General features: G+C 47.2%; 1 protein-coding gene across 21 annotated transcripts in view; it reads right to left on the bottom strand.

Moving 5' to 3' along the window:
- Positions 1-19,661, bottom strand: part of LOC146870509 (leucine-rich repeat-containing protein 37B-like) — a 1,537,525-nt gene that overhangs the window by 1,070,750 nt on the left and 447,114 nt on the right. For 12 of the 21 annotated variants that reach the window (XR_014978286.1, XR_014978292.1, XR_014978289.1 and 9 more), the window contains one exon: positions 1,120-11,441. The exons of 4 other annotated variants lie outside the window; for them this stretch is intronic. Coding sequence is in view for 4 of the 17 variants with exons in the window: in XM_085643020.1 (XP_085499146.1) it covers positions 11,261-11,441 (181 nt within the window). In the remaining 13 variants the exon portion in view is untranslated. Of the gene's footprint in view, positions 1-1,119; positions 11,442-19,661 lie in introns of those variants that run through there. 5 more of the 21 variants (XR_014978282.1, XR_014978281.1, XR_014978284.1 and 2 more) reach the window with 5 other exon arrangements.

The following is a 19,661-nucleotide window of genomic DNA, read 5'->3' as shown; positions in this document are numbered from 1 at the left end:
TCATATGCACCCACCCACGCACCCCCTTGGAGCAGTACACTGCTGGCCTGGACCTACACACACCAATATGAAGGTAACATGCTGGGCCAGTCCTCTTAGCCCACATTCCTGGCGTGTGACGCCTCGTATCCCAAATTTACTGGTGCCGTAACGGGGTACGTGTGACACGCACCGTACCCACGTATTCATTGCGTGTGTACGGTCCGTATCACAGTTCTACTGTGCCGTAGGGGTACGTGTGGCACGCACCGTACCCACGCATTCATTGCGTGTGTATGGTCCGTATCACAGTTCTACTGTGACGTAGGGGTACGTGTGGTACGCACCGTACCCACGCATTCATTGCGTGTGAACGGTCCGTATCACTGTTCTAATGGTGCCGTAGGGGTACGTGTGCCACGCACCGTACCCACGCATTCATTGCGTGTGTACGGTCCGTATCACTGTTCTAATGGTGCCGTAGGGGTACGTATGCAACGCACCGTACACGTCCACTTCCGTTGTTGCGGTACGCAGGGGTTGCTGGCCACGCCCCCCCAAGTGACCAGACCCTGGTGGTAAGGTATGGCCTGCATATTATAGGTTTGGCTTTGAGTATGGGGTTTGTTTCCTGCCCCTCATCCCCACCCTGGTCCCTGGGTGTTGTTCTCACCTTCTGCGGCGTGTGCGTCGGGTGCGGTGCACCAGGTCGTAGGCCAAGAGGACCGGGATGGCACGTACGACGGGGTTCATGGCATGTACGTCGCGTACCGGGGCTCCGTTGCGTAGCGGTTCGCGTCGGACTCTGCTTTTCCGGCTGTGTTTGACTCCCGTAAAAAAAGACCCGTACGGAGTGACGTAGGGACGAATCGTACTTGCTGGGCCGGAAACTGCTGCCTAAATACGTCCAGACGTCACGTACAAGCTGTTCCGGATCAGAATCGTAGGCTTTTTTGACCCGTACAGGCTTTTTTACGAAACGTACGGAAATAGGCTTTCTGTACGAATCGTACTTCCGAGGTTGTACGGAAAGTTTACCGGGTATGAGTCGTACAGGGTAAACGCTCCGTACAACGATTCGTACAGCCTTTTTACAGGCATCAAGTAATCAGTATTACTACTGAAACTCCACCCATTGCATTTCTTTTTGTTTTGTCCCTTGCCATTGGTCGAATCTGGCATTGCTGTTCTCATCTTGCTCATTTTTGGCTGGTGGTCCGATACACCACTTCCTTTTTCTTCCATTTCTGGAGGAAGCAGCAGTGACCAACTACAATTAACTTACGCTGCTGGCTGTTATCTTTTTATTTAGGGACTACTTTTTTTCCTTTGCTGCTGCATCTGGCAGCATCCTGCCCTTACCAGACGCTGTTTATTTACGTTTAATTTATTCACAATTAAATCACCTAAAATGATGCAGCCCATACCGAGACTCGAACCCTGTTTTCCTGCTCCAAAGTCGGCAGCGTTATATGTTGAGCCACCTCCTCGCACCATTAGTTTCACTTGGTTTCAGATGCTACATGTGCCCGTCTCAACCGTGTTTTTTTTTTTAAATTGGATCTCTCTCCCTCCATGTTTATTATTTTTTTAATTTGTCTCCCCCCCAGCGATCTCAGTTCATTTTTAATAGTTAAATAATGCAGCCCAGGCTTGAACCCTGTTCTCCAACTCTAAAGTCAGCAGCTTCAGCAGCGTGTGCAGCCTGCCATCTGTTTTGGGTCAGGTTACAAATGCCATCACTTTTGCGGCTTGTTTGCAAACTCTTTTATTGCATGCTGTTTTAGTCACACTTGTGCGCCATGCATTTTCGTTAAGCTTGTGCGCGATGCATATTTTTGTTAAGCCTGTGCACGATGCGTTCTTAGGTTTTCTTTCTACAATATGCTATCTTTGTTTAGCAAGGTTTTCTTATATCTGCGGCATTTTTTAAATGTATGTTTTTTGTTTTTTTCTGAAGGTTACTTTTTTCCGTATGTTGTTTTCGCTATGGCTCTGACATTTTAAAGAGACACTATCTTGGCCTGCGGGAGGAGAATGCACCGGAATTCCATTAGTTAACGCGTGCACTAGTGGAGTTGCATTTTTTTTTTCAGAGTGGAATATAACCAGAGAGCCAGCAGGTCGAATGCCTGGATGATAAGTCACGAGCAGCCCCCACCCATGCCTTCCACCCCACTGGCTGTATCCGCTCCCTGGAACTCCAGTGTCTGACTTGGAGATGCTTGTTTCCTAACTCCTTTCGTTTGTAAAGGAATTGAGTCCAGTTGAGAGATGTGCCCAGAGTGACACTTTCAGCTTCCTTTCTTAGCAGTTGGTTGTGGACTACAAGCCATCGTCTTTCAGGAAGCCTCCTGCAAAGTCCAGTAGGGCTGGCACTGAGTTTGTCATATGGACCCACCTGCAACACGTGTATATCATTAGAGAAATCTACCGACCTAATCATAAAGCCAGCCCCCACCCTCTGTTTATAGTCAGAACACTACTTTCAGGCTTAAAGTTGCCTTTCTTTTTTCCTTTTGAACCGAGTTGACGGATCGATGTCTCTAGTGATTTGGGTGGATAAGGTGTCCTCTGCATCCTGTTTTTTCCCTGTGGCATAAGTAATGTTGGGCCCAGTAGGGCTGGAGCAGAGTCAGTCTGATTGACCAGTCTTTAATGGATACATGCTGTTTGAGAAGATTCTAAATGGTCCCACGCGGTTCCAGTTTTTAAATTAAACTTTATAATGGTGTCCTATTAAACGCACAAAATCTAATTCTCATGCTACACAATCAGGATATCTTGATGTACTTATTTAGGATTTTGTGCAGTGTATAAGAGGTCATTTAAAATATGCAGTGCAAAAAATAAAATCTTGAATTTTGTAGTCACGAGGAAAGGCGATGCAAAGATTTGAACTCTGTTCTCCAGGGACAAAGTCCGCAGCTCTATTTGTTATGCCACATTCTCTCTCCAATACATTGGGCTTTTTTTGCTTTTTTTGTCTCTGCGGTCTCTGCACAGAAAGCATCGAACGTGTAAGAATGAGGACTATTTAAAGATCCAATCCGGACAAAAGAAAGCATATGAAATTTAACAACGGTAAAACATATTCAGAGTGCATGATCCCCACTACACTTTAATTATGGCGGTTAGACTCCTCCCTCTCTTTATAAACAGCAACGCCGAGTGAATGATTTTCTTTATATTTACTATAATAAACCTTTCATTTTTAACTTCTTGACTGCTTCCTTATGAATACAAGCAGTGCTTAATTTGTAAAGAACTAAGTGCCGGGACCCAAAGGATGACTAAAAAGTCTGCGGACAGTGCTATGAACATGGGAGGGGAGGGGGTCCGAATTTCCAAGGCTGCGTAGTTATAGTTTCACATGGTACCTCTTTCTTTCACCAACAGGCACTCACTGCCCCTGGACTCACACTTTCAGGTTATTTTTCATCCCTACTTCCTCCCTTGGTCACACAACAGGAGTAGTATTATAATCATTCACGCCGTCCAAGTTTGCTTGCTATTTTGAACAGCAATTCAAAGGTCTTCATGCACGTTTCTCATTATTAGTGCGGTGGCCACTTCATCCTTACGTTATTTTTCTGTTCATTTGGCGTGCAAAACAAAAATCTTGCGATTTCTAGGCACGAGAAAAGCGATGCAGACTCGAACTCGGTTCCCCCAGGGCAGTCAGCAACTCTAGTTGTTATGCCACATTCTCTCTTCAAAGTTCTGGGCTATTTTTGCTTTATGTCTCCGTTTCTCCCACCTAGGGCTCCATAGAAGTAGCAACTCGAGTTTCTGGCAGTCTACATGGAAATCAGAAAGAGCGCACATGCTTTTGTCAAGCAAGGGGTCCTGTCATCCACTCCAAACACAAACCCGGCTAACTACACAAGTACGCCCCTCTTCTCCAGGGATATCACTCATATGGCCCGGGACTACCGAATTTCCCCCTCCCCCCCACGCATAAACACATTTTAATGAGGGACATGAGAAGTAATGTACTTTTGGAGGTGGGGGTAGAACAACCCCCGGCCGTATTTATTAAAATTACAATTTTTGAAATAAACAATTTACAAATTATACGCAGAGAAACATAACACGACATTTGATTACAATTCATATGTACAGATTTCAGATGGCTGACCTTAACATATCTCTAATACATAGTTCTCCTATCCCAATCTAACATAATGATCATAATCATACATTACTTACTTTCTGCGTATCCTATTTGGGCCTACGGCAAGGTCACTAACTGGTGTCAGATCCTTATCAACCTACCACGCCCCCCCATAGGGTTGCGCATGCGCAGAGGGCCCGTTTACCGAGAGTGTACTCCCCCCCCCCGGTTACCCCCATACGTACCCTGAACTCCATGCAAATTTGGGGGGTCTTGCACTCTGCGCCATTTAGTGACGTCCATGCCAGTGCGGGGTGGCCAACCAGCCCAAAATAAAGCGTGACTCCCCCCTTTCCCCGCACCCATCCAGCCAACCGGATGTACCGCCCCTGGAGTTATAGGAGAGACCTTTTGCCCCTCCCCCTGGGCGACCCCATCCGAGAATGAGGCCGCCCCCTAAGGACCTTAAATGTACTGCTCACTAGTCATGACCTTACCGCCTGACCAAGGAATAGCAATAAATACGACGATTGAAGCCTGTAAACGGGAAAAACGCCTAAGGAAGAAAACCACACCGTCAATCTCAACACCAATAAAATACACTGCAACAGGGGAAGGAGGGTGGGTAAACAAAACGTGAGCAGCCTCCTGGGGCTGCGTTCGTATGCCGGAAGAGCGCGGGACAAAGAGACCGAGTCCCGCGCTCCCCGGCCTTTTATCATAAAACAGGGGGCAGACCAGTTCTAACTGGCCCTGTCCCCAGCTCCCCCATGACCCGGAAGCGCATTAATCGCTTCCGGGGCATGGGGGTCGCCGTCGCGAGCCAATCCCGGTCAGGGCACGCCGACCGCATCATGATGACGCGGTGGCGCGCGCCGCCGGGTGCACAAGCGGGGGGGGGGGGGGGGGGGGGGGGGGGTCGGTGCCCCGCCATATTTGCGGCGGGGCCGAGCCCGGCCCCGCCTTTCTCTATGGTCTGGGACTACCGAATTTCCCCCTCCCCCCCTACGCATAAACACATTTTAATGAGGGACATGAGAAGTAATGTACTTTTGGAGGCGGGGGTCGAACAACCCCCGGCCGTATTTATTAAAATATGAAAACAAAATAAAAAAATTTGAAATAAACAATTTACAAATTATACGCAGAAACATAACACGACATTTGATTACAATTCATATGTACAGATTTCAGATGGCTAACCTTAACATATCTCTAATACATAGTTCTCCTATCCGAATCTAACATAATGATCATAATCATACATTAATTACTTTCTGCGTATCCTATTTGGGCCTACGGCAAGGTCACTAACTGGTGTCAGATCCTTATCAACCTACCACGCCCCCCCGTAGGGTTGCGCATGCGCAGAGGGCCCGTTTACCGAGAGGGTACTTCCCCCCACCGGTTACCCCCATACGTACCCTGAACTCCATGCAAATTTGGGGGGGTCTTGCACTCTGCGCCATTTAGTGACGTCCATGCCAGTGCGGGGTGGCCAACCAGCCCAAAATAAAGCGTGACTCCCCCCTTTCCCCGCACCCATCCAGCCAACCGGATGTACCGCCCCTGGAGTTATAGGAGAGACCCTTTGCCCCTCCCCCTGGGCGACCCCATCCGAGAATGAGGCCGCCCCCTAAGGACCTTAAATTTACTGCTCACTAGTCATGACCTTACCGCCACAGGCCAGCATAGTTGCCCGACTATCTGGCACCCCCCCCCCCCAACCTAACCCTCATAACGGTCATGCCCCCTCTCTCATACCCTCTAGCCAGGCCATGAAATTCTCTAACATTATGTCATTACCTAACCTAGTCAAGTGGACCCCGTCTTTTAAGAAGCACGGTTCCCCCCTGACACACCCATGTGCAATGCACTGTAATTTAGAAGATCTGAACAGTTTCCCTATTTTATTGTTGACCCTCCTTACCGAGTGGTTTAAAGCCCTCACCGATTCTCCCCCTGTCCATTTAAATCTGGGTATCATGTGCGACCAAACTATGCAGCAACCCTGACACGCCTTGGCTAACCAACCACTCTCAGAGATTATGTTCTCGAACAAGACCCTCCTGCCCAATGTTACCAAGTCATTGCCCCCCAAATGTTGAATCACGATAGAGGGAGAAGGACTGTGTCTCTTCAGAAGATCACTCATAAAGCCCCTAAACTGACTAAGGCAAAGGCCCCCTTTTCCGTGGAAAGATATTGTGAAACCTCCCTGCTCTGCCCTTTTCCCGTAATTACCTGCAAGGAAAACAGATTTCATACGTCGCACATATGAATGCCCTACAATCCACACATTACGTGTTGCCATGCCCTGAAGTTTTGATGATTGTTGATGAGTGTTGCTGCGGAGATGATGGCATTTCCCCCCCTGCGTAACAGGTTTGAGAAACTGTGAAGAAAGCGACAGACAAGGAAAGCATCAGTACACCATCGTATTGTGGCTTCACAACATGTGCAGCCGCACATAACGCTTATAGCTATTGGAAGCCCATCGCCCAATCCTTTGTACATTACTGGAGTGCAAGCCCCTAGCCGTCGCCTCAGTGGCCGCCCCTATCCTGAAAGAATGCGTCCCAAAAACCTTTGGATCCATTCCCGCCTTGCTGATCGCCATGTCCAATACCTTTTTAAACTGGTACATGGTAAGTGGGGTACCGTCCGCATGTAATAACAATGATTCACCCGATGCGCTGCTTCTCTGTCTGAGGTAATTCTCAAGATGCATTACCGGGCAACACGGGATATTTTTTGCCCTATGCAATACCACCCCTTCTCCCCTAGCTTCCTGATCAGTTTTTGATTTTTTGATGGTTAACAGCAAAATGTCACCCTGTATTTTTACGTACTTCATCAGAAGCCCTCCCTGGCCATCCTGCTTGTTGCGTACCTCCAATTCACCCACTCTGAATGCCCCATAAAAGGCCAATGCAAAGGCAGCCCTGAATAATAAGGTCTCCCCCAAGGAACTGCATATGGCGCCCAATGCTGTCAGCAGCGCACTCAGCCGCTCCAAACCCATCGGCTGCCTGGTGTCAGGAGCCGCACCCTGGATGCGTCGCCACCCCTTCAATGCCTTTCTCACAATGAAACTATGTGTGGGGTCCTTTGTGTCTCTGATCTGCGCAAAGAAGGAAACTGCCGCAACGTGTCGCCTGGCTGCCGCCGCAGTGCGCCCCTCCCTATGCAGGTTGTCTAGAAACAAGAGAAATGCGCCTGACGTATCCCATCTATCCTCCCAGTCCTGGCCCAAAAAAGTACAGTAAGACCAAAACGCTCCTTCATAAGCTTTCCTGGTCCTGGGAGCTAGGCTAGCAGCCACGAGGTTCTGTAGTTGGGGGCACCAATCTGCCAAAGAACTTCGGGAAAGTATGCGGACGTTGTCTCTGAGGATGGTAGATGTTCCCTGAAAACCTGCATCTTGAAGCGAGAGAGTGCGTCAGCAGCATTATTCCGCACCCCCGGGACATGTTTAGCCTTAAACTGTACATTCAGCTTCATACATAGCAGCACTATCTCTTTCAACAGGCGAAGAATCATCTTACACCTTGCCGCCTGTTGATTGATGCATTCTACCACTGTCATATTATCTGACCAAAAGATTACAGACTGATTCTGCAGATCCTGGGGCCACACCGTCAATGCAACCCAAATGGGAAACAGCTCCAAGAATCCTATGTTGGCTGTTAACCCACTCTCGCACCACCACCCCGGCCACTGCTGGGCAACCCACTTTCTCCCTAGTAAGGCACCAAATCACACGCTACCCGCTGCGTCAGTCCATAAACCCAACTCAGCAGAAGTAGTGGGGGGACCGGGCCACACTACTCTGCCATTAAAACCCTCCAGAAATTCAATCCAAATCCGCATGTCCTGGCGAACCTCAGATGACAGTCGTGTGTGATGATGTTTTTCATGTAAGCCGGTCATGGCCTGTGAGATGGAACGAGAGAATGGTCGAGCCATAGGTATCACCCTTAGCGCAAAGTTCAACTGGCCTACCACCTGCTGCAACTGATGTAGGGTTACCTTATCCTTAGACAAACACTTTTGCAAAGCTGCCTGGAATTTCATAATCTTTTGTTCAGGTAACCTAAAACAGCCTTGCACTGAATCCACTTCGATACCCAAGAACTCAATTGTGGTTGTTGGCCCCACTGTCTTCCCCTGAGCCAGGGGAACCCCGAATGTACGCATGAGAACACAGAAACCCTCCAATGCCACGAAACATTCCTGGGAGCCCGCCGGTCCCAGAAAAAGGAAGTCATCAAGGTAATGCATCACAAAACGATGACCTGTCACTTGTCTGAAAACCCATTCCAGAAATGAACTAAATTTTTCAAAGTAAGCACAGGAAACCGAGCAACCCATGGGCATGCACCTATCCATGTAAAACTTTCCTTGAAATGAAAAACCTAGCAGGTGATGATCTGAAGGATGGACCGGCAACAGTCGGAATGCCGATTCGATATCGGATTTTGCCAGCAAGGCCCCTGGTCCCAAAACCCTCAACATCTCTACCGCCTGATCAAATGAAGCATATTTTACACTGCACAGTTCTTCATTGATGGCGTCATTCAATGACTTGCCTCTCGGTGCTGACAAATTATGAATCAACCTAAACTCTCCCTCTTCCTTTTTTGGGACTACCCCTAAGGGGGAACAGACAAAGTTTGGCACCTGGGCGCAATCAAATGGACCCGCTATTCTCCCTAACCCCAATTCTTCCTTGATTTTTTGCACTACAACCCCTGGATTTGATCTGACAGACAACTGATTACTGCACCCCGATGTCCCCTTGTAATCCCCCACTGGTATCCTGAAACCATACAAAAAACCTTCCTGCAGCATCCTAGCTGCAGCATGATCTGGATACCTGTTTAACCAGGGGTTCATAGCAAAGACATCAATGGGTAAATGCATTACCTTCTCTCCTTTCTCCTCAATCCTGTTTCTTCCCCCCTTTAGTCCATGTAAAAGCATTCCCCTTCTTGAGGCATTTGGACTCTGGGTGAGAGGGGTGATTACAAATGGAGCATGCGTGTCTGAATTTACAAGTGCCTTGAGCTCTGGTGCATGACTTCCTATTAAAATCCCAGCACACACCTTTTCGCTTTCCCCCTTTTCCGGTACCCGGTGCCGAGCCCCCGGTGTGCCCTGGCCGAAAGGGCTGATGTGGCGGCGGAATGTGTGCCTTGCCCCAATTCTGGCCTGTACTGCCCGGCTGCCCTGGGCCAAACTGGTCAAACCAGGAGATAGAATCAACCTGGTCCCATGTGAGTGAAGGGTCAAACTCTTTTGCCTTCCTGAAGTTCATATCATATTCCTTCCAACCCACGCCACCATATTTATCATGTGTCATTGCCACTCTGCTCTGGTAACATGCCATTTCCGCTTGCATATTAGGAGTACGTTCCGCCACTATGGCCATAAACACAGAAAATGCCCTTATCCAGTTTATCAGTGTCTCCTCTACCCTGAATCTTGACATTTCCGCCCGCCACTCACTGGGGAGCATCCACTCCTTCTGCCTCCTCGCATATTCAATCTCTGTTGTCCTCCAGCAAGGAAAACATGTTTATACACGCCCCGGACCAGATTAGTTCTTTCACATCGCGCGCAACATGCCGCGCTAAATATTACTTCCTGGAAGGTAACACCCCGGCGCCCAACAATGGCAAAGCCAGCTCCTTACCCGTTGCCCCAGCTCCCACTGATTCCGCCGTCTTGCCTTTTCCGCTGTCACTCCCCTGGGGCACTGGTTGTGTTCGCTTATCCGCGGCCACGCTCTGCTCTCCGCTCGGTGCCGCCATAATCCTTGCCACCATTCGTTGTGCCTCCGCCAGAGGGTCCTCCCCCCACCGCCTTAGCGCCAACCGACAGAGGCAACATCCCCCCCTTTCCTAACCACGGAAGAACTGCCGCTAACTGAGAAACTAATTCCAGAGGCACCTGCCCACTCCCTGCCGGTGCTAATACTGTGGCCGGGGCGATAGGGTTTAAGACCGGAACTTGTGGGGGTAAAGTGGGTAAAACTGGAATGCCCCCTGGCACTACCGGTTCGACCGCTGGCGTCACTGGAACAGGTGCCGATACCGGCACCATTGACTCTGGAACAATGGGCACTGAATCCGGATTTCCTATTGGGATCCCCCGCGCTAGTGGAAGCCCAGGAGGACCACCTCCCCCAGGTGTCTCTAAAGGTTGCGCTATTTTTGGGTCCTGATTTTTCCCCTTCTTATGTCTAACCCGCTTAGGGAGAGCTTCCAATTCCCCCCTGGGTTTCGGTGGCACTATTGTCCGCTTGGGCCTGCCGGACGGCCCGCCCTGGTCCTCTACTTTCTGCCTGAGCTCTGCTAGGCTATGTCCCATTTGTTCAACCTTCCCCCATCGCCTCTCCATAGTCGCCATCCTGCGCATCATTGCCTCAAGCATATGCTCCATGCGAGAACGCTTAGCTCCCCGCTTCCCTGACATGCTATAATCAAATACCCACACACCTATCCCTCGAATATTCCTGCTAAACACAGCTCAACTTGCTCTTTACCTGGGAAAAAAGCAACACAGATTTAGCGTAATATTACAATCACAGCATGCAATCAACTGTACAAGGCCCCCTAATAATCAAACGTAAGGTAGGTAACCTGTAAGTGCAGATAAAATTGCGCCCAAAAACAACTTTTTTGCCCCCCAGGTGGTCATATAAGGCCCAAGCAAAAATTCCCAAAATATTTTGACCTACACCCACAGGATCAGTCGTTAAAAAAGATCTACTTGAACAGAATCAAGGGGAATTGAACCTGCAACCTTGAGTGTAAGAGTCTCAGACCTTAACGATTATGCCACAGTCACTCTGTACCCCTGCAAGTAAAAATCTCTTTATTTCACCCTTGGGCCCCCACTGTATACGATTTATGCCGTCAGAGATGACCTTGCCTCCCGCTTGGGATTGAAATCTTGCCTGCTAGGGAGCCTACAACACCGAAGGCTAACCACGATGTCTCGCTCCTGCTAACAAACGCCTACGATGTTATACAAACACTTTTTACACACCAAAAGCACCAGATCACAAAATATTGTGCTCCTGCCCGCGCATACAGCCCCTTGGGCCCCCCCTTGACTAATACCTTATCGGCGCGAGCGCGCGCCTTACAGCAAACCTCACGAGCCTCTCTCCCGACAACTCGCGCCGCCGCCACCGATGCAATCACGCTGCCGGTACTCCGCCGCACTCGACTCGTCCGAAAGACTCCGCATCGTCAGGAAACGCCTTTCCTTCTGCCAGCTCCTTGTTCCAAGACACCGTCGATCCACGACCTCCGGAAACCACACCGCCTGGAACCTGCAGAAAAAATAAATAAACAAAACGTGAGCAGCCTCCTGGGGCTGCATTCGTATGCCGGAAGAGCACTGGACAAAGAGACCGAGTCCCGAGCTCCCCGGCCTTTTATGCTAAAACAGGGGGCAGACCAGTTCTAACTGGCCCTGTCCCCAGCCCCCCCATGACCTGGAAGCGCATTAATCGCTTCCGGGGCATGGGGGTCGCCGTCGCGAGCCAATCCCGGTCGGGGCGCGCCCACAGCGTCATGATGACGCGGTGGCGCGCGCCGCCAGGTGCACAAGCGAGGGTGGGGGGGGGGAGAGGGGATCGGTGCCCCGCCATATTTACGGCGGGGCCGGGCCCCGCCTTTCTCGCTCCCTCTCCACTCCCCCTAAAGAGATCATATAACAGGAGCAGCCTCCCTCTGCCTCCCATTTGTGGAGCATCTCCCACCCTAGTGTATAGTGTGCTCCTTGTGTGTGTGTTTTTATTGTCTAAGTTTGTAACTTGTTCGAAGACTAGAATGCTGTGTTTGTGCAGGAAGGACCGACCCTCTGTGCATTTTGCTCATGGTGCTCAATTTAAAAATAAACAATGCGCATAGAGTCTTCTCTGCTGCACAATGCAGATGCGGGGAGGTCTACAGAATAATGTGCAGCTTGGTTAGAACGCCATGATGTGCATATTTGATATACATGCAGTGCATTCGCAATTTACATGAAAATACAGTAACAAATGTTCCAATAAATGAAAATAAATGCAGAAAATTAACATTTACATTTTTCTGTATGATTGCAATCAGTTTTTACAATGTGCGAGATAACAGAAAAACACACCAGGGAGCAAACCTTTCCAATCCACCTGGGTAAAGGATTTCTTCCAGCTGTTTATTGTACAAGCAATCAGAGTAATTTATTTCTCTTTTTTGAGAAATACTGCAAGCAATTAAGTATGTATCTTTGACTGAACTTCTGCTCCATGGGACGAGTGTGGCTGGAACATACAGATTTGTTCCACGTTCTTATTTTATTAAGTGAATTAAATTATTTATCATGTTGCCATTATCGATCTGAGTGCCCCTCGGTTTATTTCATGTTCATATATAAAATATGGCAATGCAAATGATGGTTCCAGCAGCCCTCAAACACTCGTTTCTAGTGTGGCTGCCTGTCCAGTGCCCCCCCCATACGTTCTTTTTCACAGCGGTCAGGAACGCAGATGAATGGTTTAGCGAGGTGATGCAATTCCAAGCTGTCCATTTCATTAAGTTTGCATCAGCTCACAGTATTTTCAGCTTTTGTTCAACGGTTTTGCCTACTTTTAACTAAGTGCACGAACAGGGGAGTCAGAATATGCTGCAGCCCGATCATAACATCCTGTAGCCTGCTTAACCAAATTACAGTATAATTTAATGTACAAATGTCACTGTCGGGCACTGCGTGTGTTTGGAAAGTCCTGTCAGCAACTTCTGGATTTTTAGGTCTCGCCTATGCAGCGCTTGCGCTGTCTCGTTGAGACATGCAGTATACACTATAGTGTGGAAGCTTCATGGAACCTCCACCCACTCTCCACCCATCATTTCCATTGGCTTGTATCTTAAATGCTGCCTTCCGATTGGGTGTAGGCTTGTTAGTCCCTCTATTTGATGGACATGTCTCATTTGTGTCCTTCCACGGCTATTGGCCTCTTTACTGCACAGACTACTTTCTTCCTGTGCCACTCTCCCTATTGCATTGCCAATGGTTGTTTTATTTGTCTCTCCCCTACCGGGATCTCCAATTATTGCTTGTTTTATTTGTCTCTTCACCCTACCGAGATCTCCAATTATTTATGATTAATACAGCCCTTGACTCGAACCCTGTTCTCCAGCTCCAAAGTCGGCAGCGTTCTATTTTGAGCCACCTCCTCCCTTCGATTCTGTGCACCATTTGTTTCAGTTGGATGCTACATTTGACAGTGTTTGTTTTATTTTTATCTGTCTCGCCCCTCTACGCGTGTTGTTTTTGTTTTATTTGTCTCCCCCCCACCCCCTCCAAAATCACAGTTTATTTATTTATGATAAGGTGATACAGCCCACGCTAAAGCTCGAACCCTACTCTCCAGCTCCCAAGTTGGCATTTTTATATGTTAAACCACCTCCTCGCTTCAAGACAAGCCCCTTAAAGGAGTTTATCTTTGTTTACCTCACCGAGTCACCCTCCCACCATGCACCCACCCTTAACCCCTTTCTCCCTCTCGCTTTCCCTGTGCTCTGATTTTGGAACAGGGAAATTCCTTTCTGCCTGGCTTTAACTTTAAAGGCGGCACTGCTCCTGCAAGCACATGAACGCTCCTTTCCAAGGTGCACGCACGCACGTTTCAGCTGCCTGGTTTCTTTTCCAGACTTTAAGCAAGCAAGCTCTGGCTCTCCTTAGCCTGCCCCTCCCTCCCCCAAGTCAGCCCTCACCCTCTACTATGAGACAGCAGCAGGCTCACACACAATTGATACAAGTAGTTACTTTATGGCACGAAAGGAAAGCGCCTTAGGGTAACTACTTCTGTCATTATTGACTGAGCCCCAGGCCCACAGTTGTATTTGTATGCGGGGCCATCAATATATTAAAACGCGAGAAAGCGCGTGCAATGTTGGCCCTGTTTAAAAGCCGAGAGAACAGCTGCTGATCGGATGAAACTTCGGCTCCTGTGCTCGAAGTTGTACAAAGCGAGAAGGGATCAGGCCTGCTCCCCCAGCTTGAAATAGGTGATAACCTCTTCTAGTCTATCAGTTTGCTCGCATGTGTTATTTCCAGTTATGGCTTGTCACATTTGTGATGCTTTTAAATCACGAACCCGCTGTACAAATGGAACGTGGTGTTTTGTTATAGTTCTCACATATAGTGGGTTAATTTTTTAAAGGATTGCAACATGAATGTTTTCTTTTTTTATTTGCACCATTTTTCACTAGAGTTTTCAGCTATTTCCTTGCTACCGGTAACACGCACACAACCGTGGCCAGCATAAAGGTTCCGTAAAAGACTTTGCAGCTGTATTTGGCAATTGCTTTTCCCTTCATTATGAACACATTGAAAACGAGTTGGTGCTTTTTTTTATATGGTCGCATTAAAGTCTCACACCGGTTTCGCCATGCAATAATTTCATTATATGTAGCGCTCGCTGATGCAGTTTTCTGTTTCGTAACGCTGTAGATAACAGATTTCTATTGCCCCAAACGTAACGGTATTTCATCACCTCAATAGGACAAATGCCTGAGGCGGCTCTGCCAGTATTTGATGTACAGGTTATGCAGTGAGCTTCCTAATTATTTTGATTTACATAGATCGATATCTGTCTATCTCTCTGCCTGTCTGTCTCTCTGCCTGTCTGTCTCTCTGCCTGCCTGTCTATCTATCTGTCTCTCTCTCTCTCTATCTCGCTATTGATCTGTCTATTGATCTGTCTCTTTATCTGTCTCTCTATCTCTCTATTAAAGGTGTGTATATTTATATCTCTCTCTACCTTTTAAGGATCCCCAGAAATCTATGCAAGCCTTAGACTCTCAGTCATATTCTATTCTACTCACCTACTCTTACCCCTTGCACCTGTGGATTGTCTACTTTATTATACTTTAAAGTATGTGTGTTTGCAAATTTACCACATTTCAATGTTTTCCCCGCAGCAAAACAGTTTAACCACATGGAGAAAAGCCTCTATCTACAGAATATGAAAATAAAGGGGTGTTTGTGGCTCTGTTTACCCAGTTTGTCCACTTAGGTTCTGCCCTTTTTTATAGGGCAGAGTTACCTTTGCAAAATGGGTAGAGAATTCCCTAGTTAATGTTTGTGAATGAATATCCATCACATGAATGTTCCCAACGATCAACTTCTTACCCCTAAGATGGAAACGCGCATGATTCTTCTACTTTGACTCTGGAAAATCCACAGTTTATTTTGTCTTTCTGGTACTGGATGGCTTTTAAGTGGAACTGGTGGCAGTTGCATGCTGTTTTCTTAAGGATTAAGGGTTGCATGAATCCTGGAGTGTCACGGGGCACAGATCAGGCAATAGAGCGGCTGGTGATGCACATTTGGCAGTGGATGGTTTAGCGGTTTGTGTTTGCAGATGGAAGGGAGCTTGTGAACAGCATTTCTATATTTGAATTCATCAGGAATGCAGTACTTGTGTATTGTTTTTTATTGTTCCCCAACTTGCTTATTTAGCTATCTCTTGTTTTCCTTCCTTTCCTTGCTTTTTTACCCCCTTCCATGGTTTCTCGTTCCTCTTTTGCATGCCCTCTTTGGCTTCTCCTGGCATTCCTGACACTTTTCAGATTTTCCTGACCTCTCTTTCTGGCTTTCTAATACACTTAAGCTTTCATGACTCACCCCCATTGGCTTCCTCAATGCCCCAGTTGCTTTTGCAACCCACCTCCCCTTATTATTTTCTGGAAGCACTTCTTACTTTCTTGACTTTAATCTTACTTTTCTTCTTCATCCTTTTACTTCCCCTTTTGCGTTCCCTGTGACTTTTTTTTCCTTTTCTGGTCCCCACTTTTGTATGCCTTGGATTGGCTTTTTGTCTTGCTCCCCATTTGGAATTTGTCTTGCACCCGATTTTGCTTCATTCTTCCATTTATTATGGCTTTTCTTACTTCCTGGCGCCCCCTTCTCTCTTTGCCACTTTCTTTTCTGCCTCGGTCTTTGCATTATCTCCGCCCTTTTTGATTATTCACTATTATCTTGATCTGCTCAAGCTTTGAAGAAAGCAGTTCAAATTCTAGATTGCTGCTTATATTGTTCGTTCACTTATCTTTTTTTACACTTGTCCTCTATTGCTCTTTTTTTTTTGTTGCAGCCAGTGCATTTTGGCTCATACACTTTTTTTAGGTGAAGCCTGCCAGACGGACAGCGCATGTGCTGTCTGTTGCAAGGCATATTGTCGATTACCCAAAACACGGGGGGGTGGGCACACATTGCTTATCCTGGGTTAACTTTCCTTGTCATTATCATTTAACTGCTTAGGGGCCGATTCCGATCCGGGTCGGAAGGGCACCGAACGCGATCCGTCCAGAAAAACTACGAGCCGTACGCGTGTTTTCCGCCGACTCGTACAACTGTACGAGCGAGCCAGTACGATGCGAGCTACATGAAATTCACCGACCGAGTCTTTTCCGGGTCCGAACCGCTTCGTACGTCTCGGTCGTAAGCTAAACGTGGCATGCAATGGATGCGATTCACGACCACGAGGAATTCAACTCTGGCGATTTATTTCCTTTCTGAGTGAAAGTATACTAAACTAGAGCGGCCCGTTGGCCGGAGTCACAACTAATCTGCGGTGACATACTTAATGCGAATCCGGACTTACTTTGCTCGACTCGACATTATATAAAGGGAGTCCCTATTGATGATTCTGATCAATTGGAAGAGCCCCTAGGAATCCAACCGTGGGGACTTAGATTCTTTCTGAGTAACATAAGGCAGCACACTGACCTGAGGAATATACGTGTATTTTGATCCTGGAATTCTATGCCCCGATCGTGATTAAATTCGATCCAAGTACGACAATTATTACTGATCGAAGACGAAATCTAGTCCTTTCCCATGGCGGCATTATAGGTTCCGGGAAGATTTCCTCATTATATCCATTCCTGGCCTAATTGGACTGTGAGCTTCCCACTCACGATCGCAAATCCTTTTTGGACGAGGCATATAGTCAATCTATGTTGTCCTGTTATTGTAATTCTTTACATTTAATTTTTCTTCGCCCATGTAATACCAATATCGCCCTGAGGAAGGAAGATTCGGAAACGCGCGTCGGCGCAATTGTGTATTGATTGGCGTAATTGTATGTCTGTATGGTTTGGTTTTGTATTATTGATTTTTGTATGTAATCACTCTCTTGTATTGTTATATTTTGTATGTTTCCTGTTTATTACATTGCTTCGTCAACCTTAGTTTGAACTATAGCTAATGTTGTTTAAACCTGTATTTATGAAAAAATGATTTATTCAAACAAAAGTAATTGATCTATTAATTTATATATATTTTTATAAATAAAGCAAAATTAGATAAAAATTTTTTTTACCTTTCTGTGGTTTATGAGGGGTTATCTGGTCACAGGGGTCTTTCTCTCTGTATTTTGGATTGCGATTCACGACCAAGCCAGTACGATGCATGCGTCGGACAGCCTGTGCGAGCCGGAGAGTCCGGCTCGCAAAAGCTCCCGGAGTCGAACTTCGGGGTTCCGCGTTGGACCCCCCGACATCCGCAGCCGTACGATTCGCACGCAGGGGGAGACACATGGGACTCCCCCACACAGCACACAGGCATGTACGGCACGGATGGCACCGACGCATACCCACTGTAGGGGGCGCACTTGTTCGAGACGTACCCATTCAGTCAATGGGAGCACATGTACGTGGCGTATAACTGGCTCCCATTGACTTCTATGGGAGTCGGACCGAACCGAGTCCGACAGCATACGTGCGCATTGTACTCGCTTGGTCGGACTGTACGGGTCCGCTCGGTCGGAAAACACTCTGGATCCGACTCGGTCGGAGTGCTTTCCGACCCGGATCGGAATCGGCCCCTCTGTAGTGCCTCTTCACCATCACTGTGAATGGCTGACATCTTAGCTTCCATTCATTGCATTTCAAGCACTACTTTTTTCTTTTGTGTCTAGCGATCCATTAGAGTGCATGTGTTTTCCGGCTGTCTCCTTCATGTACTACTTACCCCTGCTTTGCTCTCCGTCACCTGCCCTTCCTTGTGGAGTTCACCTACATGTTTCTCCTCATTGCCTCCTCCCACCCGTACCCTCTGTTTCTTACCCGTCGCTCCTGCCCTCCCCGTGTTGCTTAACTTGAACCTCCCTCTCTGTATTGTTTTCGTTTCAGTTTCCCCTCCTTCCCTCATTTTGCTTTCGCATTTGTCCCTCCCACCCTTACCTGTGTTGTTTTCACATTTGTTACCGGTACCCTTCACCTTGTTTCTATTGCCCCCCAATTACTTCTGTCTACTCCCTTGCTTCAGTTTCTCCTTCTAGCCAGTGGATCACTTTAAACACCTCAAAAACTCTGTTTCCCAACCCTCTCCCTTCTATATTTCGAAGAGAATGCTTCTGAGGGCCCCTTTGCTGCTTCCACTGATGGGACAGTTAAAATAGTCCTTGTAGTGATAAAGGAAATCAGATGGCTCATTGGTGTGTTTGGTTGGGGCGGACTTGCAGAGCTGATCAGATTTAGATTGAATTCCTGCGTTTCCAGTATCGTCTGCTGATGCATTTGCAAGATTGTATTAGATTTGCTTCCCACGGCAGCTTCCACGGCCCACCATGCCAATGATAGCAAAACCCGGTCCTCAAATATGCAGCTGTTATAGGATGTTTCTGATTGCAATTGTATTTGCACATTAGACGCAAAATAAAAAGCGGTATCGATTAAGACGATGTATGCCTCCTCTGCTATAATCCTTAAATGCATGGAAATCGGGGTTACGCCACGGAAACTAAGAACACACTGTGATGAACAGAGGGGCCTTTAGATAATTAGCGTAAGCAGAGTATGCAGATGTTGCTCTTTGTTACTGTCATATTAATGTGCATTTCCATAAGTGTCTTTATTTCCTAATTATGTCATAATAGAAACATGACAATCGGTAACAATTTCCCAAGGCACAAATGCCCACATTTTTCAGAGGCAATTAAAAGCCAGCGCTCTACAGAAGTGCAACTTTTAATGACTCTGTTACAGATTGCCTAAAAGAGGCAAAAAAAAATCAAAGCTTTCAGCAAATTAAGTTTTTCCCATTGAAATTCAAACACTGGCAAATGTTGCAAAACAAGTGGAGTGTTAAGAGAATAGCAATTTCCTTAAGTAATTTATGGGCACTTTCTCCTGCCCATGGATCAAATTTTCAAAAGTAAACTGCATTAACATTTAAGACACTAATGGCTGTAGAAAATAGGTGGGTTCGAGCAGAGGGAAGGACATCATGTGGCTGCGACAATTTGTCTCCTCAGGATACACTCCATTTTGTAATGTTTTGCCCTTACATCAGCTGGCATAGGAAGCGTTTTTTAATCTCCTTGCTCAAATCATTGAATTTTAAACAAGTTAGGCCTCCCCTGATGCATCTACAGATGCTTCCCTCCGAACGGGTGATTCTTTTGGTTTTATCTTTTTTACAAGCTGTCTGGGTGTCCAAGAAGTCGAGACCAAGATGAATTGTATTAATTGTTGCAACATTACTCCAATTTCACGTTACC

Source organism: Triturus cristatus, chromosome 1_1, assembly GCF_964204655.1.
Source record: "Triturus cristatus chromosome 1_1, aTriCri1.1, whole genome shotgun sequence".
Taxonomy (NCBI): Eukaryota; Metazoa; Chordata; class Amphibia; order Caudata; family Salamandridae; genus Triturus; species Triturus cristatus.
This window is presented reverse-complemented; position numbering and strand designations above follow the sequence as displayed.